The sequence below is a fragment of the Lithobates pipiens genome, unplaced genomic scaffold (assembly GCF_037356315.1).
Source record: "Lithobates pipiens isolate NorthernLeopardFrog02 unplaced genomic scaffold, aLitPip1_a1.2 Scaffold_23, whole genome shotgun sequence".
Classification (NCBI taxonomy): domain Eukaryota; kingdom Metazoa; phylum Chordata; class Amphibia; order Anura; family Ranidae; genus Lithobates; species Lithobates pipiens.
Window position 1 is genome coordinate 15,764,154 of NW_027507785.1, and position 25,826 is coordinate 15,789,979.

The window sequence follows — 25,826 nt, forward strand, 5'->3', positions numbered from 1 at the left end:
TATTTTGGGGTGTCATTTCACATACGCCCATAGCATGTGTGAGCAATATATCATTTAGTGACAACTTTGTGTAAAAAAAAAAAAAAAATTTTTTTTTTGTCATTATTCAATCGCTTGAGGCAAAAAAAAAAATATTCAATGGGCTCAACATGCCTCTTATCAATTTCCTTAGGGGGTCTACTTTCCAAAATGGGGTCATTTGGGGGGGTTTTGTACTGCCCTGCCATTTTAGCACCTCAAGAAATGAGATAGGCAGTCGTAAACTAAAAGCTGCGTAAATTCCAGAAAACGTACCTTAGTTTGTAGATGTGACAACTTTTGCGCAAACCAATAAATATACAATTATTGACTTTTTTTTTACCAAAGACATGTGGCTGAATACATTTTGGCCTAAATGTATGACTAAAATTGAGTTTATTGGATTTTTCTAATAACAAAAAGTAGAAAATATCATTTTTTTTCAAAATTTGCGGTCTTTTTACGTTTATATCGCAAAAAATAAAAATCGCAGAGGCAATCAAATACCATCAAAAGAAAGCTCTATTTGTGGGAAGAAAAGGACGCAAATTTTGTTTGGGTACAACATTGCATGACCGCGCAATTACCAGTTAAAGCAGCGCAGTGCCAAAGTGTAAAAAGACCTCTGGTCATTTACCAGCAAAATGGTCCGGTCTGAAAGTGGTTAAACAAAACATACCCCCACTCTTATCTGGTTACTGGAAAGTAAGTTGTCAAGTAAAGATCCTGGCAGGTCTTTAATATACAGTGCCAACAGGTTCAAATGGTGAGTTTCCTGGTTATTCGGTTTAAAAATATATACACTACCGTTCAAAAGTTTGGGGTCACATTGAAATGTCCTTATTTTTGAAGGAAAAGCACTGTACTTTTCAATGAAGCTAACTTTAAACTAGTCCTAACTTTAAACAAATATACTCTATACATTGCTAATGTGGTAAATGACTATTCTAACTGCAAATGTCTAGTTTTTGGTGCAATATCTACATAGGTGTATAGAGGCCCATTTCCAGCAACTATCACTCCAGTGTTCTAATGGTACAATGTGTTTGCTCATTGGCTCAGAAGGCTAATTGATGATTAGCAAACCCTTGTGCAATCATGTTCACACATCTAAAAACAGTCTAGCTCCTTCCAGAAGCTACAAAACTGACCTTCCTGTGAGCAGATTGAGTTTCTGGAGCATCACATTTGTGGGGTCAATTAAACGCTCAAAATGGCCAGAAAAAGAGAACTTTCATCTTAAACTCGACAGTCTATTCTTGTTCTTAGAAATGAAGGCTATTCCATGCGAGAAATTGCAAAGAAATTGAAGATTTCCTACAACGGTGTGTACTACTCCCTTCAGAGGACAGCACAAACAGGCTCTAACCAGAGTAGAAAAAGAAGTGGGAGGCCGCGTTGCACAACTAAGCAAGAAGATAAGCACATTAGAGTCTCTAGTTTGAGAAACAGACGCCTCACAGGTCCCCAACTGGCATCTTCATTAAATAGTACCCGCAAAACACCAGTGTCAACATCTACAGTGAAGAGGCAGCTGCGGGATTTTGGGCTTCAGGGCAGAATGGCAAAGAAAAAGCCATATCTGAGACTGACCAATAAAAGAAAAAGATTAAGATGGGCAAAAGAACACAGACATTGGACAGAGGAAGACTGGAAAAAAGTGTTGTGGACGGATGAATCCAAGTTTGAGGTGTTTGGATCACAAAGAAGAACGTTTGTGAGACGCAGAACAAATGAAAAGATGCTGGAAGAATGCCTGACGCCATCTGTTAAGCATGGTGGAGGTAATGTGATGGTCTTGGGTTGCTTTGGTGCTGGTAAGGTGGGAGCCTTGTACAGGGTAAAAGGGATTCTGAATAAGGAAGGCTATCACTCTATTTTGCAACGCCATGCCATACCCAGTGGACAGCACTTGATTGGAGCCAATTTCATCCTACAACAGGACAATGACCCTAAACACACCTCCAAATTGTGCAAGAACTATTTACAGCAGAAGCAGGCAGCTGGTATTCTATCGGTAATGGAGTGGCCAGCACAGTCACCAGGTCCTGAACCCCATTGAGCTGTTGTGGGAGCAGCTTGACCGTATGGTACGCCAGAAGTGCCCATCCAACCAATCCAACTTGTGGGAGCTGCTTCTAGAAGCGTGGGGTGCAATTTCTCCAGCTTACCTCAATAAATTAACAGCTAGAATGCCAAAGGTGTGCAATGCTGTAATTGCTGCAAAAGGAGGATTCTTTGACGAAAGCAAAGTTTGATGTAAAAACAATGTTATTTCAAATACAAATCATTATTTCTAACCTTGTCAATGTCTTGACTCTATTTTCTATTCATTTCACAACGTATGGTGGTGAATAAGTGTGACTTTTCATGGAAAACACAAAATTGTTTGGGTGACCCCAAACTTTTGAACGGTAGTGTATATAGGGACAGATCAGCAAGGAACACCACTATAGCCTAATTAGAATTAGGAAAAAAAACGAATGGCAAAACGAAAGTATAATAGTAATTTTACCTTTTGGTCACTCGCCATACACATATGTCCCATCGATACCGGCGTCGCTCTGAGAATTTGAATTCCAGGCGCGCCTTTCATACCCCCAACCCGGAAGTAGTCAGAGCGTACTGGTGCGCTCCTAATCCATGTCCCTCCATCACCGCACAGGCGCAGGATCGCTCGTGCGCGGGGAAAAAGGGTCCCCAATAGGTCAGAAGGGACAGGGGGAGTGCTGGGAGGCGTGACTGGGCGGGGGTTTACACAGTATGCTATCCCCGTCCACCGTCATCACAATCCAAGCAAGGATAATTCCGGGTAAGGCACCCAGCGCAATACATATAGTATAAGCGCTCCTCTCACCACTGCATACAGTGTCTGCAGCGAGGCGAGAGGGGCATAGATGGAGAACAGCCACTGTAGGTTGCCACATATCCGCCCACAGGGGGGGGAGAATAAACTCCTCGGGTCTCTTTGGCTGTGGGGGCGAGGTCAAGGGGGGGAGTCACAATCCAAACACAATATATCACAATAGACTAAGGCCGCGTACACACGGGCGGACTGTTCGCCCAACCTTGTCCGCTGAACAGTGTTTGGGCGGACAGTCCGCTCGTGTGTGGGCTTTCAGCGGACAGTTTCAGCGGACAGTTGGACGAACAAGGTTTTTCGGAAATTCCGAAAAACTGTCCGCTGAAACCTTGTTTCAGCGAACAGTCCGCCCGTGTGTAGGCTTGTTCGACAGACTAAGTTTGGCGCATGCTCAGAAAGGATTTACACGCCGAAAGTTATAATGCAGTGTATAGGACGTCGTATTTTTCGTCCCGTCGTACGTGCCGTTCAAGTCATCGCGCACGGTTTCAGCGGACTGTTCGTTCGTCGTGTGTGGCCATGTCCGTCCATGCTAAGTTTGAGCGGACTGTTTGCCGAAACTGTTGGACGGACAAAGTTGGGCGAACAGTCCGCCCGTGTGTAGGCTTGTTCGACAGACTAAGTTTGGCGCATGCTCAGAAAGGATTTACACGCCGAAAGTTATAATGCAGTGTATAGGACGTCGTATTTTTCGTCCCGTCGTACGTGCCGTTCACGTCATCGCGCACGGTTTCAGCGGACTGTTCGTTCGTCGTGTGTGGCCATGTCCGTCCATGCTAATTTTGAGCGGACTGTTTGCCGAAACTGTTGGACGGACAAAGTTGGGCGAACAGTCCGCCCGTGTGTACGCGGCCTAAGTAAATTGACAAGTGTCATATGGCTGCAGGCTCCGAGCACGGAGCGGGGCGACTCAAACGAATAGCCCCACCTCAATCTCAAGCGCCGCCAGCCAATGACATTCGCCAATGTGAAATAGAGTTAAATAAAAAAAGAGACCAGCCCTCAGGGTAATGCCACAAAATACAGGAATTATAGAATTCCACAGTAAAAAGAAGAAGTATAATGTTAAAAAATAAGATAGTGTACTGAGGTACTGAGTATAACCAAAAGGATATAAGCGCTTGGTAAGTACAAGTCAAAAAAAAAAGGGGGGGGGAGAGGGGGGGAAAGAAGGAAAGGAAAGGGGGAGGAAAGGAAGAGAAGAGAGACAAGGGGAGGGAAGGGAGAGAGAGAAAATCTTCGCCTCAAAAAATCTCTTCGACTGGTTAGCCCTCTAAAAAGTGCACCTATATCTGTATGTATCGAACTAGCCTAGAAATTGCTACAGATATTTGGTCAATATATAGGCAAATGTATACACATGTGGTACTTTCAGAGGAAGCATTTATAGGAATGAGCTTCATTTAAACCAGGGGGAGTAAGAGCATTTAACCGCTCTATCCATAATGCTTCTCGTCTCAAAATAGCCTGATCCCAGTTCCCCCCTCTGGGGTCCTGTGGGATGACTTCGAGAACAAGGAATTTTACCAAGTCAAATTGAAATTTATGATGTATGCCAACATGGCGACCTACCGTGGTCATTTTCCCGTTAGTCGAATAATATAAGTGGTCACTGAGGCGCTGGCTTAATTCCCTGATGGTCTTCCCTACGTAAAACGCTTGGCAGGCGCAGACCATCAGGTAAACCAGTCCTCTGGTGCCACAATCAGCATGGTGTGGAGCCGAAAATGTCTCTCCATTCGGCAACATAAAAGTCCCTTCCTCTTGAATCCACGGACATTTAGAACAGTGTCCACATTTGTAAGTGCCTTTTGGTCCCTGCAAAGGTCCAGAATGCACTCGGTAATGACTGCTTGTTAATGTGTCTCGAAGAAAACTAGTTCAGGGGTTCAGATTGTCACTTGCCACACGTTGCAAATTGTCCACTTGCCACCTCACCTGCCACTCATTTTGGATTGTCCACTTGCCACGTCACCTGCCACAAGTTGCAGATTGTCACTTGCCACACATTGCAAATTGTCCACTTGCCACATCACCTGCCACCCATTGCAGATTATCCACTTGCCACGTCACCTGCCACACATTGCAGATTGTCTACTTGCCACGTCACCTGTCACCCATTGCGGATTGTCCACTTGCCACATCACCTGCCACAAGTTGCAGATTGTCCACTTGCCACATTACCTGCCACCCATTTCGGATTGTCCGCTTGCCACATCACTTGCCACCCATTGCGGATTGTCCACTTGCCATGTCTCCTGCCACAAGTTGCAGATTGTCCACTTGCCACGTCACCTACCACAAGTTGCAGATTGTCCACTTGCCACACATTGCGGATTTTCCACTTGCCATGTCACCTGCCACACATTACGGAATGTCCATTTGCCACATCACCTGCCACAAGATGCGGATTGTGACTTTCCTGCTAAGGTGGGGAATGGGGATTGTCGTCTGTTTCCCAGTCTGAGTCAGGCAGCAGACAGATGATGTAACCTCTCTGCTGCCTGCACAGTGAATGAGGGTGGAACTGCCAGTTTGCAAGGCGGGTGTCAGGCTGTGAGAGATGATGTCATCTCTCTGCTCCGCCACCCGCTGATTGGCCACCCACCCACCGAGCCTCTCAGCTGGCAGCTTCCCCCCCCGCCACCGCCAAGTCACACAGCTGTGTCCGCTCGTACAGTCAGTGTGACTGTACAAGCATTGAGCGGAGGGGCAGCTCAGCAGCTCACCCTCCGCCCGCTCACTGGGCCCTCCTCGGCTGTGAGCCCCATAGCGACCGCACGGGTCACTATGGAGGTAGTTCCGCCACTGCTGCCTTGTACCTGGACTGTCATTGAACCACTCTGCCTTTTTGCCAACTGCAAGTACCTGTTTCCTGTCCTGAGTTTGCACCTGTCCCAGCGTGGTGGCCAGGCAGTGTGTATAAGTCTTGGGGGCAACGGTGTAGCGGTAGGCCTACTTGTCATATGGGAAAGGGGGCTGGTATAGGTGAGCACAGAATCCAGCTATAGTGCCTGACCACCTGCATTAGGGGTAAGTGTGACAGTGGATTGGTGGTTCTTTGGATGACACATTGGAGCACATTATTGTTTTCGAGTTATTTACTACGGACACTGTATGCACTGGCTATTATAAGAGGACTTTCTTATACTGATCAATGTTTTGATGTGGTTTTATGTTATATGCGAATATATTATTTTTAGAAAGCACACAACTACCGCTTTAAATCCCAATCATCAATTTCAACTCTCTTCGATTCTGCCCTACTGTACTGTATTACAGAACTCCATCTACCCTGTGCTTCTTTCTTCATGCTTATCAACAAAACACTTGCAGCCTTGGCTTCCAAGAGCCTGACCACACACTGTGTGTAGGGAAAGGGCTCTTGGGTGATATAGTTCTGGGGGGCTTGTATAAATCAGTTGGCATGGAGTTCTCAAGAGCTGCCCCTGCAAGAATTTTAAAAGTTTGGTTATAGAGCTACACGATTAATTGTTATAAGATTCACCCCCCCCCCCCCACGATCTTAATCTAGCATTTCTACGATTCATGTAACAAGTGCAGAGCAGTTCCCTGCTCACAGCTGTCAAAAAAAAAGTAGCCAGCAATGTTTATCAACAACATTGCTTAGTACTGAAAGAAAAAAATAGACATGCACATTGCTGAAAATGTTGTTTGTTTTTTGGGATTTTTGGGTCATTCACTATAATTGAAATTAGTTATTTCTAATAAATTTGTAACTTCGGAAAAATTTGAATTCATTATGTTCCATTCGTTTAAATGCGGAATTCAAAAATTCGGAAATGAGAGAATTTCCGAAATCCGAAAATTTGAAAATCTGAAATAAAAAACTAACTAATAATAACTAACTATTAAATTGTAGGCATTGACATTTCCTTTCAAAATTTTGCTGTTAGTGAACGTAACCAATACGAATTCATCCGAAGTTACGAAATATCCGAAATAATGAATGCCGCATCTAAATGAATGGAACGTAACAAATTAATATTAATAAATAATAATACAAATTATAAAAAACATTTTATTATAATTAATTCGTTATGTTCCATTCGTTAAGATGCAACATTCGTTATTTTGGATAATTCGTAAATTTGGATACATTTGTATTCGTTATGGTCACTAACAGCCAAATTTGAAAGGAAATTTCAATACCTACAATTTAATAGTTAGTAATAGTTATTATTAGTTAGTTAGTTATTATTTTGGATTTTCAAATTTTTGAATTTTCGTTCCTTCGAATTTTTGCTTTTTCAGATTTTTGAATTTTCTAACATTCAGATTTAAAAAAATTAGAATTTCCAAATTTTCAAATCTACGACTTATCAAATTCAGGAATTTATGCTTTCACAAATTTACGTTTTCTTAAAAATTTGTTAAATGAGTGTTTGTTAATTCAAATATTTCGAAATTAACAAATTTGTCGAATTCCGTTAAAAAATTAATTTGGAACGAAACAAATTGCACATGTCTAATAAAAATAAACATTTTATCTTTCTATTCACTTACAGGTCAAAAGGGATGAACTTCAGTCTGCAAAAGAAGTCAGTTTAAAGCAACCTTGTCAAGTAAAAAAAAAAGTTTCGGGGGGGGGGGGGGCATTTAAATTGTGCCTCTGTTTAACCCCTTATTAACCCTTAATCAGCCTTATTGACTCCTTATGCTTATGATTTAATACTTTTTTCCCTGCTGTTTTTTTTTTTATTTACTTATATTTTATAAACTATTAATAATTAAAACTTTTGTTTGTTTGCTTTGTTCATAAATATTTTTACATCTTTAACACACACACACATATACATACATACATACACACACTACACACACACACACACACATATATTTGTATGTAAATATATATATATATATATATATATATATATATACATATATATATATATATATATATATATATACATATATATATATATATATATATATATATATATATATATATGTATATATATATATATATATACAGTCATGGCCAAAAATAGTTGGCACCCCAGAAATTTTATCCAGAAAATCAAGTATTTCTCTCAGAAAAGTATTGCAGTAACACACATTTATTCCCTTTGTGTGTATTGGAACAAAACAAAAAAAAATGGGAGGAAAAAAAGCAAATTGGACATAATGTCACACAAAATTCCAAAAATGGGCTGGTCAAAATTCTTGGAACCCTTAACTTTATATTAGATCTGGACTCATTGCTGGCCACTTTAGAATGTATGTTTGGGGTCATTGTCCTGCTGGAAGATCCAAGATCTCGGACGCAAACCCAGCTTTCTGACACTGGGCTCTACAGTGCGACTCCAGAATCCTTTGGTAATCCTCAGATTTCATGATGCCTTGCACACATTCAAGGCACTCAGTGCCAGAGGCAGCAAATCAACCACAAAACATCATTGAACCTCCACCTTATTTCACTTTAGGTACTATGATCTTTTCTTTGCAGGCCTCATTCCGTTTTCGGTAAACAGTAGAATGATGTGCTTTACCAAAAAGCTCTATCTTGGTCTCATCTGTGCACAAGACATTTTCCCAGAAGGATTTTGGCTTACTCAAGTACATTTTGTCAAACTGTAGTCTTGCTTTTTTATGTCTCTGTGTCAGCAGTGGGGTCCTGCTGGGTCTCCTGCCATAGCGTTTCATTTCATTTAAATGTGAACTGATAGTTCACGCTGACACTGATGCTCGCTGAGCCTGCGGGACAGCTTGAATTTCTTTGGCACTTGTTTGGGGCTGCTTATCCACCATCCGGACTATCCTGTGTTTCATCAATTTTTCTCTTCCGTCCGCGCCCAGCGAGCTTAGCTACAGTGCCATGGGTTGCAAACTTCTTGATACTGTTGCGCACTGTGGACAAAGGCAAATCTAGATCTCTGGAGAGGGACTTGTAACCTTGAGATTGTTGATATTTTTCCACAATTTTGGTTCTCAAGTCCTCAGACAGTTCTCTTCTCCTCTTTCTGTTGTCCATGCCTAGTGTGGCACACACAGACACACAACGCAAAGACTAAATTAACTTCTCTCCTTTTTATCTGCTTTCAGGTGTGATTTTTATATTGTCCACACCTGTTATTTGCCCCGGTGAATTTAAAGGAGCATCGCATGCTTGAAACAATCTTATTTATCCACAATTTTCAAAGGGTGCCAAGAATTTTGACCAGCCCATTTTTGGAATTTTGTGTGACATTACGTCCAATTTGCTTTTTCTCCTCCCTTTTTTTGTTTTGTTCCAATACACACAAAGGGAATAAACATGTGTATAGCAAAACATGTGTTACTGCAATACTTTTCTGTGAGAAATACTTGATCTTCTGGAAAAATTTCTGGGGTGCCAACAATTTCGGCCATACCTGTATATACACTCACACATTTCACATTGAAAAATACACAAAATTAGAAAAAAATATATAATAATATTATAATATAATTTGTAAAATGTTTTTTTAATGCTTTGTACCATTGCTGACAGCTGAAGTATAAACAAAAATGTTGCTGTAGGTATCGGTAATTGGTATCGGCGAGTACTAAAAAAAAAAAAACTTAATGGTCATTTTTTTATTTCTTTACACTGTACATTATTTTTCATTACATTTCTTTAAATTTGATTGAAGCAAAGAGTATTATGTCTTATTTTGTTGCCATCATGTTTGATAACCTAATGTTCAGGGGTTGTAAATGTTTAAAATAAAAAAGTTCTTCAGAATCGTGATTTTTATTCTAAGCAAAAACAATTGTGATTCTCATTTTATCCAGAATCGTGCAGCTCTAGTGGGTATGACATTGCAGGGAGTAATAAAAGCCTTTTCTCACTACAGCGACAAGATAAAAGAAAATAATGCTGGGACAAGATCTAAAGGTCAAGATAAAGGTTTGGGGGATAAATATTGATCCATCCTGTGAAAACCCTAAGCCCTTGTACACGTGGTCGGAGATTCCGACGGAATGTGTCCTATCGGACCATTTTGTCGGATATTCCGACTGTGTGTGGTCTCCATCGGACGGGCCAATTTTTCCAACTTGTCCATAAAATTTTCCAACAAAATGCTCCGATCGGACATACTCCGATCATGTGTAGCCTACTCCGACGGACAAGGTGCCACGCATGCTCAGATCAAATTCCCAGACCAAAGCTATTGGCTACTAGCCTGAACGTAGTCTCGTCATAACAAAATAACGCCATCACGTTATGTACAATCGGATTTTCCGTCAACTTTGTCCGACCGTGTGTATGCAACAGTTTCGGACGAAATCCGTCGGGCAACATCCAACGGATTTGGTTGTCAGAATGTCCGACCGTGTGTACAAGGGCTTACATTTGCATCATCATATTAGTGGAACGAACAACTGCTGCAAACATTGATTGTTCTGTTTCGAACGTTGTTGTATGCATTTACATACCTCCTTAGACCCAGTCTGTCCAGACAATATGGCCACCTGCTGACTTGGTACCATTCTCAGGCAGCTTAACTCTTCAATAAGAGACACAAGTCGAATTTAACACAATTTTTATTCAGATAATTGCAATACAGAAGATGTTTTTCCAGTTTTACATGAGAAGAGAATGACTTTCCTAAAGCCTGGTACACACATTCAGTTAATTTTCATTCAATGCAGCGGGCTTGAAAAACAGAGGAGCTCAGGAGGAGCTTGCTGTACTAACTATCCAATGTTAGTCAAGTGATCTCTGAGTTATTGTGTTCTGATAGGGGGATTTCCCCTCTGCCAGAACACACCGGTCATCGCTTACAGCCATTGGCAACTAGCGCTGATCAGATGCTGATCGGATGCTGGTTTGACAGAAGCCAGCTGTTCAACTGGCTTCTGTTGGACATGCTGATGTACACACGGGTCGAATGTCAGTCGGTTTCTGTTGAACCGATTGATACCGGACAATATTTAGCCCATATGTACCAGGTTTAAACATTGGGAAGAACTAACACTGACTGAGGGAACATGAAGGAAAAAGGGAAGGTTGAGCTAAATAGAAGGGAAGGACAGAAGAGGAAACCAAATCACATCAGTGAACAAGTTGTTATGGGCCAAAACCAACCCCTAGATGTCAGCACACATCAAAAAAAGGCAACCCGATACAGTTCAATACAACACAGAAAAAATGCATATAAATGCGACAAAATATTGATAACAAGTGTGGAAACCATACATGGTTCCTTAGCATGTTTGAGATCTTTGTTCTTTCTCTTGTTTATCACTTATGTCAACTATGGATGGTTAATGCCTATGAATTTGTGCCCACTTTCCTCCTAAAACTACATTCCACAAATAATGGCTGACTTTTATTTTTAGGGCATGGGTCCGTACTCCATAGATCAGAGGATTAAAGATTGGTGGGATCACCAAAGGTGTGACAGAGAGGAGCACATGAACAGTTAGGGGGAGAGTAATATTCCCCAGTCTGTATTTAAGAACAACAAATAAAACTCCAATTAAGAATATTGAAAAGTTGAGCAAATGGGTCACAACAGTGTGGACAGCCTTCTGACGTGACTCCTTGGAGAGGTTCATGCAGACCAAGAATATTCTTAAATAGGAAAAAGCAGTGACCAAAATGGTGGTGACAAAGTTGAAGGTAAATACGGTGGCTGAAAGTGCACTGCTATTGGATGAATCTACGCAGGCCAGCACAATGAGGGAGATATTATCACAAAAAATATTTTTTATTTTATCCCCACATAAAGGAAGTGATGCTGTCAGAAAAAGGAGAAAGAGAAAGATGATGAAGGCTATGCCCCAACACCCAAAGATTATCTTCACAACCTTCTCGTTTGTCAATAACATGATGTACTGCAGAGGTTGACATATGGCCAAGTAACGGTCGTAGGCCATAATGGTAAAAGTACTCATTTCAAAAACGGCAAAAGTAGAAGTGCAGAGATTTTGAATAAGACACTCAGTGCGAGAGATCTTCTTTGAGGAGGTGATCAAGTCAATCATCAATTTTGGAAAAAATGAGGAGCTGCCAAAGATCCCATTGAAGAGCAAACTGGCTATGAGAATGTACATGGGTTCGTGGAGGCTTCTCTCCTTCAAAATGGCATATATGATTACACTACTTACTGTCAAAATATATGAGTAGACCATTGTAGAAAGGGAGACGTAGAGGTATTTTTGCTTCTCCAGCTCCATCAGTCCCAGGAGGATGAAGCTGGTGCTGGTGTTGGATGCGGTGTCCATCTTTCTTCTTTCAATTCAAACTCGAGTTTCATCTGAGATCAGTTGCATGATCCTGAATAATTAAAGAACAAAGAAAACAATGTTTAGATTGTTCTTCTTCTGAAATATACATATATGCTTCCAAAATATTATCTGCTGCTATAATTTTTGGGGAATTTCCAAAAGTAAATTAAATTGTGGTAGTTGGTTGACTGCCTAGTAAATTGGTGGTGGTGGGATATTGTGTAAAATATTAGAAACTTTAGTTTCATCTGCATCTTCCTGTAGAAATTGAAGAAAGTGGAAAGATAGAGCTGGACCCGTAGGTTTATTTTACTGGTATTGTTATCTTAAGGTATTGATGTGGTGAAAATGATCTGGTTTCTGGGCAGGCAACTTCTATACCCCAGAGGAGCTCCACAGTCTCCTTGGCTTGCAGTGTAATGTAGGAAGGGTTGAATTTAAAGCACCACACCAGAGATCCAGATACAACATTGTTCCAAAGAAAGGAGAAGTGCGCCAGACCTAAGTGCAGTATGTATAAAAAACATTTAATATAATAAAATCACACAGCCAAATGGCTGCTCACAAAAATCTGGTTGTAATTAGGCATATCTATAGAGTAAAAGGGGAGGTATCCAGAGTCACTGGTCCACGGAAAGGCGGAGATGATACATCGCTGGTGAGCCCAAGAAGAGAAGGGTTATGGCAGTACAAACTCTGCAGTTGTTTTTAAAATGTGCCGACTTGCGAATACTGTGGTTGTAGTAGTTTGTAATACATTCAATGTCCAGCGCTCTGAGAAGCCGAAACCGGAAGTGCGCCTCAGCGTGGACCGGAAGTGACGTAACGACCAATCAGAAGACGCGTTTCACAATATCCATTGTTTCATCAGTTCTATCGGTCTTTGCAGGGGAAGAGACATATATAGACGGGCACGAGATTGTTTTAAACAATGGAATGGATGACACATGTAATTACAGTAAATTAGTAGCAGATGGATTCATATAAACCAAACAGAAAAAACATTTTGATAAACAAATTTAAATCTAAATAACCAAATGTAAAATAAAATTGATAAGAAAACTGTATCTTGAAGTTATATTAATTAAGAGTTGTTTATATGCAAATTAATGGGGAAAAATAATAAAAGCTAATGATATGCAAATTAATGGGGGATGATAATGAATAGAGGCTAGTAATTAGAAAAAAACACGTCAATCAAAGAATATTAAGAAATGTTAGAAATTATGAAGTGTATAGGGATTATTGGATAAAAAATGTTTTTAATCTATTGGATGAATGAGGTATTTTTTATATGAGAAGAAGGAGCAATAACACCAAATGTAGTAAATAAATGAATTGTTATTTAGGTGTATATATATGAAAATTATGAAGATAAATGCTAAATATAACAAATAAGAATAAAAATAATAATAAACCAAAATAATGATGAAAATGAACAAATAATAAATACATTATTATCATTAATTAATAAATACATTATTAATTCATTTTCATCATTATTTTGGTTTATTATTTTTATTTTTATTCTTATTTTTATATTTAGCATTTATCTTCATAATTTTCATATATATACACCTAAATAACAATTCATTTATTTACTACATTTGGTGTTATTGCTCCTTCTTCTCATATAAAAAAAATACCTCATTCATCCAATAGATTAAAAACATTTTTTATCCAATAATCCCTATACACTTCATAATTTCTAAAATTTCTTAATATTCTTTGATTGACGTTTTTTTTTTATAATTACTAGCCTCTATTCATTATTATCCCCCATTAATTTGCATATCATTAGCTTTTATTATTATTTTCCCCGTTAATTTGCATATAAATAACTCTTAATTAATATAACGTCAAGATACAGTTTTCTTATCATCAATTTTATTTTACATATGGTTATTTATATCGAATTTCTTTATCAAAATGTTTTTTTTGTTTGGTTTATATGAATCCATCTGCTACTAATCAATTTATTGAAATTACATGTGTCATCCATTCCATTGTTTAAAACAATCTCGTGCCCGTCTATATATGTCTCTTCCCCTGCAAAGACCAATGGAACTGATGAAACAATGGATATTGTGAAACGCGTCTTCTGAATGGTCGTTACGTTACTTCCGATCTACGGACCTTGCCTTCCACGCTGAGGCGCACTTCCGGCTTCTCGGTGCACCGGACACTGAATGTATTACAAACTACTACAACCGCAGTATTCACAAGGCGGCGAATTTAAAAACAACTGCAGAGTTTGTACTGCCATAACCCTTCTCTTCTTGGGCTCTCCAGCGATGTATCATCTCTGCTTCTCCGTGGACCAGTGACTCTGGATACCTCCCCTTTTACTCTATAGATATGCCTAATTACAACCAGCTTTTTGTGAGTAGCCATTTGGCTGTGTGATTTTTTTATATTAAACCTTTTTTATACATACTGCACTTAGGTCTGGCGCACTTCTCCTTTCTTTGCATTATATTTTTTAGAGAGTGGTGCTTCTCCTCAAGATTGCTGCTGCCACTGGTGCATTGAACTTGAACTTTTAGTGACTATTAATATATTTACATATATTTTTTGAACAATTTCCTCTAATCCCTTATTCCCCCCCCTCTTTCTTTTGATTGGAATAGAGACTTTACTGTGATTGGTCTTTTGCGCCATCTCATCCTCCTTTTATTTTGACAACATTGTTCCATTATAGGTCAGGGTTATAATTCAAGAAGTGTCCAATGCGTTTCGGGAGTCTAAATGCCCCATCATCGGGGCATGACAGGCAACAAAGTGAACAAACCAGTAGTGAACTGGAACTGCTGGACCTGGGTGCCAAACAAGCAGCTGATTAGGCCTTTGCTTTCAACTCACACTGGAATAAATATGATTGTAGGTCCAGTTCACTACTGGTTCGTTCACGTTGTTGCCAGTCAAGTCCTAATGAAGGGGGCACTTAGACCCCAAGACACATTGGGTACTTTTTGAATTGTACCCCTGGCCTATAATGGAATAAAGTTGTATCTGGACCTCTTAGCAGTGGTGTGGCACTTTAAATTCAACCCTTCTTCCTTTTAAAGGAACACCAAAGTTTAAGGTGACATCTTATAATGATCATCTATGTGTAAAGATTAATTCCAAGTATTGTATATTCTGAAGGGTATTTACTACTGACCACCAACCTCCAATATTTAAGAGAACTCACTACTGACCACCAATACTTTAAAGGGTACTCACAGTACAACTGACTAGCAACCACCAATGTTTTTGAGGATAACTCACCACTAACAGCCAGCATTTTGACCACCAATATAAGGGGTTTACACTGACTTCTCTGCACAGTGCATAACCCTGACTTACCCACAAGTGCTACAGTCTTAAAGCCATGCTGTACATTGCATATTCCAGCCGTGCTGTACAAAACATAACCCTGATTGGCGCACTTCTTTAACTGTGCTGTTCATTGCATAATCCTGACCACTACATGGTATAAACTCTGCTATACATTACATACCTCTGAGCATTTTATTCTTTAGGATGTACATATATATTTGTTTGCATCACACGGTCTGTGCAATACATACCCCTGACTCCTGTAAGTTGTGCTGTATATACTCATCACTAAAGTGTCCATTGCCTTAACAGTTGCTAGTTACTACGTAGTGTCCAAATTGTTTAATGAACTTCATTAAGGTAAACTCATACAAATTCTGTGTGCATAAAAGCAAATGAAACAGGAGAGTTTGATCCTTTGTGCTGAAGTTTATGTGTTTCTGTGTAATTCTCACTTGTGGCACTTTAAAGTATATGTTTGGATACAAGGACATCATAGGACACAGAGCCTCAAGTATTTACTTAGTGGGTTATGGGCATACCTTCAGGTGTTGACACTGGTATAACCAATACAGGAAGTTGACTCCCCTATATAACCCCTCCTCCTTCCAGGAGTACCTCAGTTTTTTCGCCAGTGTCTAAAGGTGTTGGTCACGAGTAAAGATGTGCTCTGAGGAGCTCCAGGGAGGGATCCATGCTGGATTTAAAAAACCTCCACAATCAGATCCATCCTCGCCACTGAGGCCATAGGATGGTACCTGGACCTCGATTCAAGAACAAGGTTTTGCCTGTAAGCTTCTCTGTGAGAGCTGGACCCTAGGAACCAGGACTCTTTTTGGTCTTGCTACATTACCTAAAGCTGTTCCTGAGGGGTGCTATACAGGTCCAAAGGAGTGGAACCCCTATTAAACAGGGACCCAGTCTTTAAAGGTTTAACTACGCTGCCGCCGTGATGGGTGAAATTTGGATCTGTCTGTTAAATCAGCAGTATCCTGCAGTGAGGAAAAGGTAAGGGAAGAGGCTAGTAACTGTAAAAAGGTGCCTATGCTTTCCTTCCATATTAGTGTATGTCTTTAAAATGTCTCCTCTAGAAGGAGTAAGTTACACATACCTTAACCACTTAAGCCTCGGACCAATTTGCAGCCAAAGGACCAGGCCCCTTTTTGCAATTCAGCACTGCGTCGCTTTTGACAATTGCGCGGTCGTGCGACGTGGCTCCCAAACATAATTGGTGTCCTTTTTTCCCCACAAATAGAGCTTTCTTTTGGTGGTATTTGATCACCTCTGCGGTTTTTATTTTTTGCGCAGATACGTATTCTTCTACATATTTTTGGTAAAAAAAAAAAAATATCACAATTAGCGTTTTTGATTGGATTGCGCAAAAGTTATAGCGTTTAAAATAGGGGATAGTTTTATAGCATTTTTATTAATATTTTTATTTTTACTAGTAATGGCAGCGATCAGCGATTTTTATTGTGATTGCTACATTATGGCAGACACATTTTTGACACATTTTTGGGACCATTGTCATTTATACAGCAATCAGTGCTATTTAAATGCACTGATTCCTGTGTAAATGACACTGGGAGTGAAGGAGTTAACCACTAGGGGGCGGGGAGGGGTTAAGTGTGTGTGTGTCTGTGTTTTTTTTTTTAACTGTAGGGGAGCGTGGCTTGGCGTCTGACATCACTGATCGTCTTTCCCTATAACAGGGAACAGGCGATCAGTGACAGGCTCAGTAGGAAGCACGGGAGAGGTTTGTTTACACAGACCTCTCCTCGTTCTTCAGCTCTGTGACCCGATCGTGGGACACCAGCAGCGATTGGGTCCACTGGTCCCGTGGCCACGGAGCTCAGGACCGGGTCGGGAGCACGCCGGCGGCGGCTGGGCACTTAAAGAGCAACGTACAGGTACGTGCTTGTGCCCAGCCTTGCCATTCTGCTGACGTATATGTGCAGGAGGTGGTCCTTAAGCGGTTAATGTCATGCCTCAGCAGCTCTGTGTCTGGCTATAAACAGCCATGTGTGGTCCCAGCAGCCATAGGGGGGTTCTCAGTGAACCGTAGGCCTCTTCTACAGGAATCTAGGGGATACAGCAGACAGAAGCAGCATTTCACAGGTTAAAGTACTATGGCAGCTATGCAGCCTTAGGAGACTTCCTGAAGGCATGGGATTTTTTTCCACTAGCCACTAGTTCAAATTTAGTTTCTGCTTCATATAAAACATAATTATGTATAATAAATAGCTACTATTATAAAGCTATATACCTGCTGATAAATTCCCCTCCCCTCCCCTCCCTCCACCGGGAGGCGCGGTGGCCACTCCAGTTTTAATATATAAAACTTGCCCTCATGTACTTAGCTTTGCTGTTTTTTTTTCTATCCCCAGACTGTTGTTACAGACAGCACTTTCAAGTATTCAGGCTGTGTCAGATGCTCGTCGGCAACGCCGCCTCTTCCCCTTGTATCCGTGTTTAGATAAGAAACAGCGCGTGCGCACTGATTATGTTGTGCTGCGGAGGAGGGGCGGGTTTGCTAAGGGGCGTGTTCCTACAGTGAGGCCGTGCTGTGTGTAGGACTTCAAAAAGTCCACACAGCTTAACAGTCTAAAAAACACATGGTGCTAAGAGGGGAAGACGCTGAGGACGCAATCAGTTTTTTCACCTGATGCTTGTAACACAAATGCTCTCAGTATGCAAAGCTAGACTGAAGAAAAGGAGTCTGTTACAACCTATGGCTATATCACACTAAGAAAACACAGCAGCGCTGGGCACGTAAGGGGTGTAAAGCAGGCATTTCCAGTACAGGAAACATTATTGTTATCACCATTTTAAAACTGATTGTATGGTGACATTGTTTTCTTGTTAAAACTTTTGTCAAACCAAATAATATATATATACCTCTGCATTTGTGCTTTGCACTATGACTTCCAAAGCTACTGTAAAGGTACCTAAGCCACCCCCAGGCGCTGAGAACCCCAGTCATGCCACCAGACTCTCATCCTCTCCAGAGATACCAGACATGGCAAGCCAGGGTGAGTCATTGGAAGCTAGCGGTGGTGCAACTGCTTTACACACTTCAGCCCCGTATACCTGACTGAAGACGCATTTTCCTCAGCCTTGTAGGGCTTAGAAGGAAGATTAGCGGATTTAATCGCATCCTCCATCCTGGTGGATAGGAAGCGTCCTAGAACCCCCTCCCCCACCTTAAATTTTTTTACAGACAGTGTAGGGTCCAAGGGCATTGTGGGAACAAGATGAGGTATTACCCACAGATAAACCAGAGGAAAGACAAACCGGCTATTCCTCTGCAGAGGAAACAAGACTTAATGTTTGGGCTTCACAAACTGAAGTACAGAGCCTTACTGAAATGGTTCGCTCTGCTTTCATGCTACACCTAGCAGAGTTAGCTGAAGGCCCTCCTCCTTGGGTTGCCTAAAACCTTTACAGCATTTGCATGCGTTTCTCGTCCACACATTACTAGAAAAGCTTATTTATACCAAAGCCTCCAAAGAGACTCTCAATTCTCTATCCTATGGAGGAAAAATTCACAAAAAGATGGAAAGTTCCAGCAGTTGATGCTGCAATTTCCAATGTAAATAAAAGTTTAACTTGTCCAGTGGACAGTGCGCATATGCTTAAAGATCCAACAGATAAGAATTTGGAAGGTCTGTTAAAATCCTGTTTTTCTTTAGCAGGGGCTGTAACTCAGCCTACAAATGCAGCTATTGGCATCTGTCAGTCCTTAAAGGACCAGATCACAGATGCTCTTAACGAGCTCCCTGCACAACAGGCGCGGGAGTTAGCCAAGCTACCAAAAGCATTATATTTTGCCATAGATGCTATGAAGAATTCTATTCATCAGGCTTCGCACCTTGCAATTGTACTAATACACATGCGAAGGACCCTTTGGTTAAAGGCTTGGTCAGCTGAAACGCCTTGTAAAAACCTTCTAACTAGTTTCCCCTTTAAGGGAGAACGACTATTTGGGGATCGTTTGGATAAATACATCCAAACAATTTCTAGCGGAAAGAGTACTATTTTGACAGTCAAAAGGAAATATAATCATCCTTCATTTAAACTGACTTTTTCTCCTGTGCCAGGGGCATCCACCTCCACGCAGGGGCAATGGCCTCCACTGTCAGACTCTAGGAGAAGATCCCAGGGTCAAACCCAGGCACAGAGGAAGACCGGGGGCAGCAAATCTGCAAAGCAAAATACTAAAGCCTCATCATGAAGAGGCATCTCCCCTCACCAAGGTGGGGGGAAGACTTCTGGGGTACTCGGAAGTCTGGAAAGAAGAGATTCAGGACAGATGGATTCTCTCCACAGTGTCCCTAGGATACAAGCTATAATTTCAGGAATTCCCACCGTCTTGTTTTCTGAGATCAAACATTCCCAAAGATCCAGGGAAAAGACAATCCCTGTTACAAGCATTAGACCGATTATTGGCTCAAGGGGTGATCATACAGATTCCCATACAAGAGCAAGGTTTGGGATTTTACTCAAACCTTTTTATGGTACCAAAGCCAAATGGAGATGTCAGACCAATTCTAGATCTATGAAATCTAAATCAGTTCCTGAAGATCCGCTCCTTTCGCATTGAGTCAATCAAGTTAGTAGTTTCCATCCTACAGGGAGGAGAACTTCTGGCATCCATCGACATCAGAGACGCTTATTTGCATGTCCCTATATTTCCTGCTCACAAGACGTTTCTGTGGTTCGAAATAGAACAACATTTTTTAGTTTGTAGCCCTGCCTTTCGGCCTAGCTACAGCACCTCGGGTGTTCGCAAAGGTATTGGCCCCACCTCTAGCCAGGTTAAGGGCACAGGGCATAAGTCTTAGCATACTTAGATGATCTATTGATAATAGACCAGTCAGTGGCTCGCTTGGAGCAAAGTGTATTCATTACAAGCAGTTACCTAAAAGATCTGGGTTGGATACTCAACCTAAAGAAATCATCCTTAAAGCCGCTAAGACGGCTGGAGTATTTGGGCCTGATCATAGACACAGCTCAGAAAAGGGTGTTTTTGCCTCCCGCAAAGATCAGCTCCATACAAGAGCTGGTGCGGACGGTCAGGTCGAAGAGAAAGCCTTCAATTCGCCTTTGTATGAGGTTGTTAGGAAAGATGGTAGCTTAATTTGAAGCAGTTCCCTATGCCCAATTCCATTTAAGACTGTTTCAAAACAGTATTCTGTCTGCTTGGAACAAGTCCTTTCAAGCTTTGGACTCGCCAATGCGGCTGTCCCCAAGAGTGTCCCAAAGCCTCAATTGGTGGTTACTAACACGGAACTTGCTGAAGGGAAACTCCTTCAGACCGATTATCTGGAAAGTATTAACGACAGATGCCAGCCTTTCCGGCTGGGGGGCAGTACTAGAGAAGGCGACTGTCTTCAATGGTCAAGAACTGAAAGAGCCTTGCCTATCAACATCTTATAGATTCGGGCAGTGTATCTGGCTCTGAAAACCTGGACCTCCAGGTTAAAAGATTGTCCTGTCAAGATCCAATCCGACAATGCCACGGCTGTGGCATAAATCAATCACCAAGGGACACAAAGAGTCTCTCAGCTCAGAGAAAGGTGAACCAGATTCTAACTTGGGCAGAAAAGAATGTCCCATGCTTATAATCAGTTTTCATCCTGGGAGTAGAGAATTGGCAGGCGGACTACTTAAGTCGCCAGCAGTTATTCCTGGGGGAATGGTCTCTTCATCCCCAAATTTTTCAGGCTATTTTCCAAAAATGGGGGACTCCAGTCATAGACCTTCTAGCGTCCAGATTCGACATGAAGCTAGTCAACTTTGTGTCCAGGACAAGGGAACCACTCGCATACGGAACAGATGCATTGGTGACCCAGTGGGATCAGTTCTCACTGATCTATGCATTTCCCCCGATTCAGTTGCTGCCTCGACTTCTTTGCAGGATCAAGCTGGAAAGAAAGTCGGTAATACTAGTAGCACCAGCATGGCCCAGAAGGTCATAAAGATGACAGTGGAGGGTCCATGGCTCCTCCCACTAAGGCCAGACCTAATATCACAGGGGTCGATATTCCATCCTATTTTACAAACGCTAAATTTAATGGTCTGGCTATTGACACCCACATTCTGAAGAAACGTGGGCTTTCCAGGTCAGTTATCTCTACATTGATTAATGCTAGGAAGCCAGATTCTAGAGCTATATATTATAGAGTCTGGAAAGCTTATATTTCCTGATGTAAATCCAAGGGTTGGCACACTCGGAGATATATTATAAGCAGAATTCTTGCCTTTCTACAATTAGGCGTAGAGATGAAGTTGACCCTGAGTACTATTAAGGGCCAAGTCTCAGCCTTATCAATTTTATTTTAAAGAACACTTGCTACGCATTCTTTAGTCTGTGATTTCATGCAAGGAGTTTTGTCGATGTTACAAAAACAGCCATGTTAACTGATACAACATATTCCTTTAGTCCTTTTGACAAGGAAGCTAGTATTTTTGGTTGCTATATCCTCAGCGAGGAGGGTATCAGAATTAGCTGCTCTTTCTTGTAAAGAGCCATATTTGGGTATTCATGAGGGCAGAGTGGTGTTACGCCCTCGTCTAGGCTTTTTGTCAAAAGTGGTTTCAGGCTTTCATCTGAATGAAGATATTGTACTGCCATTGTTTTTCCCAAGACCATGTTCCAGGGAAGAAAAGTCACTACATTGTCTTGATGTAGTGAGAGCAGTGAAAATCTATGTAAAGAAAACTGCTCAGATTCATAAGACTGATGTCTTATTTATTCTGCCAGAGGGTCCTAAGGAGGACAGGCAGCGTCAAAATCCCCTGTTAGAGATGGCCGAACTGTTCGCCCGGCGGTCGTTTCGCAGCAAATTTTGCGTGTTCGCGATTCGCCCGATCAGTGGACTATTGCCGCTGTTCGCCTGGTGGACATATGTGTTTACAGTGTGAAAGAACTTTAACCCATGATGACACATCCATCATGGGGTACAGGACAGCCAATTGAGACATTTCAACACATGGACAATTGGACATTACCCCTACCTTTTAAATAAACCTGATCTGGCAAACCATTTTACATTCTGTCTTATTTCAGTGTAGGGACAGGACGCTGTGTGGAGCAGGGAGAGACTATAGTGACACAAATCGCTAGCTATTAGGTCCACAAAAGTCCTTTTAAGGACTGGTATGGTATAGGTGTAGTACAGTATATAGGGTTCAGTGCACTGCTGTGCTGGTGATTGCAGCAGCCTGTCTTTTGTCAGTGCAGGGAGGGACAGGACGCTGTGTGCAGCAGGGACAGTCAGTTTAATCACTAGCTATTACTCTTAGGTCCACAAAGGTCATTTTAAGGACTGGTATAGGTGTACAGTATATAGGGTTGTACACGTATAATATACTTTCTTCCAAATATAGAAAGAATATTATACTTGACTGCTGCCCTATTCTGCAGCAGTCCTTTATCAGTGTAGGGACTGAGGTACAGTCTGCAAATCACTAGCTACTAGGTCCTTAAAGGGCCTTGTAAGGACTGGTATATGTGTACAATATATAGGGTTGTGGTGCACTGCTGTAGATTACTGCCCTACTCTGCAGCAGTCCTTTATCAGTGCAGGGACTGAGGTACAGTCTGCAAATCACTAGCTACTAGGTCCACAAAGGTCCTTGTAAGGACTGGTATAGGTGTACAATATATAGGGTTGTGGTGCACTGCTGCAGATTACTGCCCTATTCTGCAGCAGTCCTTTATCAGTGTAGGGACTGAGGTACAGTCTGCAAATCACTAGCTACTAGGTCCACAAAGGTCCTTGTAAGGACTGGTATATGTGTACAATATATAGGGTGCTGGTGCAGGGCTGTGCTGCAGATTACTGCCCTATTCTGTAGAAGTCCTTTATCAGTGTAGGGACTGAGGTACAATCTGCAAATCACTAGCTACTAGGTCCACAAAGGTCCTTGAAAGGACTGGTATAGGTGTACAATATATAGGGTTGTGGTGCACTGCTGCTGACTGCTGCCCTATTCTGCAGCAATCCTTTATCAGTGTAGGGACTGAGGTACAGTCTGCAAATCACTAGCTACTAGGTCCACAAAGGTCCTTGTAAGGTCTGGTATAGGTGTACAATATATAGGGTGCTGGTGCACTGCTGTAGATTACTGCCCTACTCTGCAGCAGTCCTTTATTAGTGCAGGGACTGAGGTACAGTCTGCAAATCACTAGCTACTAAGTCCACAAAGGTCCTTGTAAGGACTGGTATAGGTGTACAATATATAGGGTTGTGGTGCACTGCTGCAGATTACTGCCCTATTCTGCAGCAGTCCTTTATCAGTGTAGGGACTGAGGTACAGTCTGCAAATCACTAGCTAATAGGTCCACAAAGGTCCTTGTAAGGACTGGTATATGTGTACAATATATAGGGTGCTGGTGCAGGGCTGTGCTGCAGATTACTGCCCTATTCTGTAGAAGTCCTTTATCAGTGTAGGGACTGAGGTACAATCTGCAAATCACTAGCTACTAGGTCCACAAAGGTCCTTGAAAGGACTGGTATAGGTGTACAATATATAGGGTTGTGGTGCACTGCTGCTGACTGCTGCCCTATTCTGCAGCAATCCTTTATCAGTGTAGGGACTGAGGTACAGTCTGCAAATCACTAGCTACTAGGTCCACAAAGGTCCTTGTAAGGACTGGTATAGGTGTACTATTTGGTGTTCAGTATATAGGTGTGTAATACACATATAAAATACTTCCACATATAGAAAGCATAGTATAGTGCATTTCCACAGTGCAGCATTGTGACTGCTGAGTGGTTCTGCAGCGATACTACAAAGAGTGACAAACGCAATAAAAAAAAAAAAGTATTATAACTGGTGTGATAGACCAGTGGCCCCCAAAAACGACAGATTGAAGCGGGGTGTTGTATACCTTCTTCCACATACATACTGCACTTCTCTCGAGACTTTTGTCACAGGGTCATTTAAAAAATGACATGCAGAGGAAGAGGCAGGCCCTTCCGCAGGGGTGGTAGGGGTAGGGCAGGAGCAACAGACTTGAGCCAAAGTGGCAAATTGCAGAAGGTGCGTACAATTATGTCAAAGGATGCACCAGACTTGGTTGAGTGGCTCACTCAGCCTACTCTTCTGCACCCTCCTCATCCTCTCGATCTGCACCCTCTTCTTCACTCTCTGCTATGTGCATCCCCAAAGACACTACCACCAACACCACCACCACCATATACCTTCCGCTTGAGTCACAGGAATTATTTTCCGATCCATCACAAGACATTGCCGATGCGCAGCCACTCTTGGCATTGGATCAGGAAGAGGAGGTAGCAACAACAGCCACTCAGCAGTCTGACGACAGTACCCAGATCAGCCCAAGGAGGAGGTTAGTCCCCGCTGTTGCCGCCTACTCCGAGATCTCTAATTATAGTGGTGGGGAAGGTGACGTCGATGATGACGTGTCTAGTGATGTCACATGGGTGCCTTCAAAGAGAGGAAGAGGAGGGGAGTTCAGAGGGAGATATGGACCAGCAGATAGGGAGGAGAAGCAGGCGGAACTTAGATTGCACAGGGACAAAGTAGACTGCTAATGTATCAGGAGCGAGGCATCAGCCATGTACGGTCACATCTGGCGCTCCCAGGACGCCGCCACATGGCTCCGCAGTGTGAGCTTTTTTTAACGTGTCCGCTGCTGACAATAGTGTTGCCATCTGCAATCTTTGCAGTCAACGAATAAGTCGCGGTAAGCCCAACACTCACCTAGGGACGACCGCCTTAAGAAGGCCATCACCGAGCCCAGTGGGAGCAAAGGAACACACAAAGCCACACTCCAGGCTCTCATCGTCCAGCCTCGTCTTCTACTTCTCCTCTCTCCTCACAATTGTCCTCCACTCCACCTTCCATCATGCCATCCTCACATTTTTCTGGAAAAAGGCAGGCTTCCGTGGGCCAAATGTTCGAGCGTAAAAAAATGATGACGCCAGATAACCCTCTTGCCCAACGGTTGACGGTTGGCTTGTCACAACTGGTAGCCCGCCAACTACTGCCATATAAACTGGTGGACTCGGAGGCCTTTCGAAAATTTGTGGCCATTGGAACACCACAATGGAAGGTCCCAGAAAGGAAGTATTTCTCACAGAAGGGCATCCCAGAGCTATATGGCCATGTTCAGCGGCAAGTGAATGTATCTCTGGCACACAGTGTCGGTGCCAAGATACATCTGACCACAGACACGTGGTCTAGCAAACACGGGAAGGGAAGGTATATCACTTTTACTGCCCACTGGGTGAACCTTCTGGAGGCCGTCAAGCATGTAACCCGTGGAACCCATGTAGATTTGGTTTTACCACCACGGATTGCATGCAGGCCTTCTTCTCCTCCTCCTCCTACTCCATCCTCCTCCCTCTCCTCCTCGGCTGACTCCTCC

General features: G+C 42.2%; 1 protein-coding gene across 1 annotated transcript; it reads right to left on the reverse strand.

Annotated features, from left to right (window-relative positions):
- Positions 1-10,437: 10,437 nt before the first annotated feature.
- LOC143926851 (olfactory receptor 6K3-like) lies at positions 10,438-12,120 on the reverse strand. Its single transcript, XM_077450891.1, has one exon. The coding sequence runs from the start codon at positions 12,098-12,100 to the stop codon at positions 11,138-11,140; it is 963 nt and encodes a 320-aa protein (XP_077307017.1). The 5' UTR covers positions 12,101-12,120; the 3' UTR covers positions 10,438-11,137.
- Between the last annotated feature and the right edge of the window lie 13,706 nt (positions 12,121-25,826).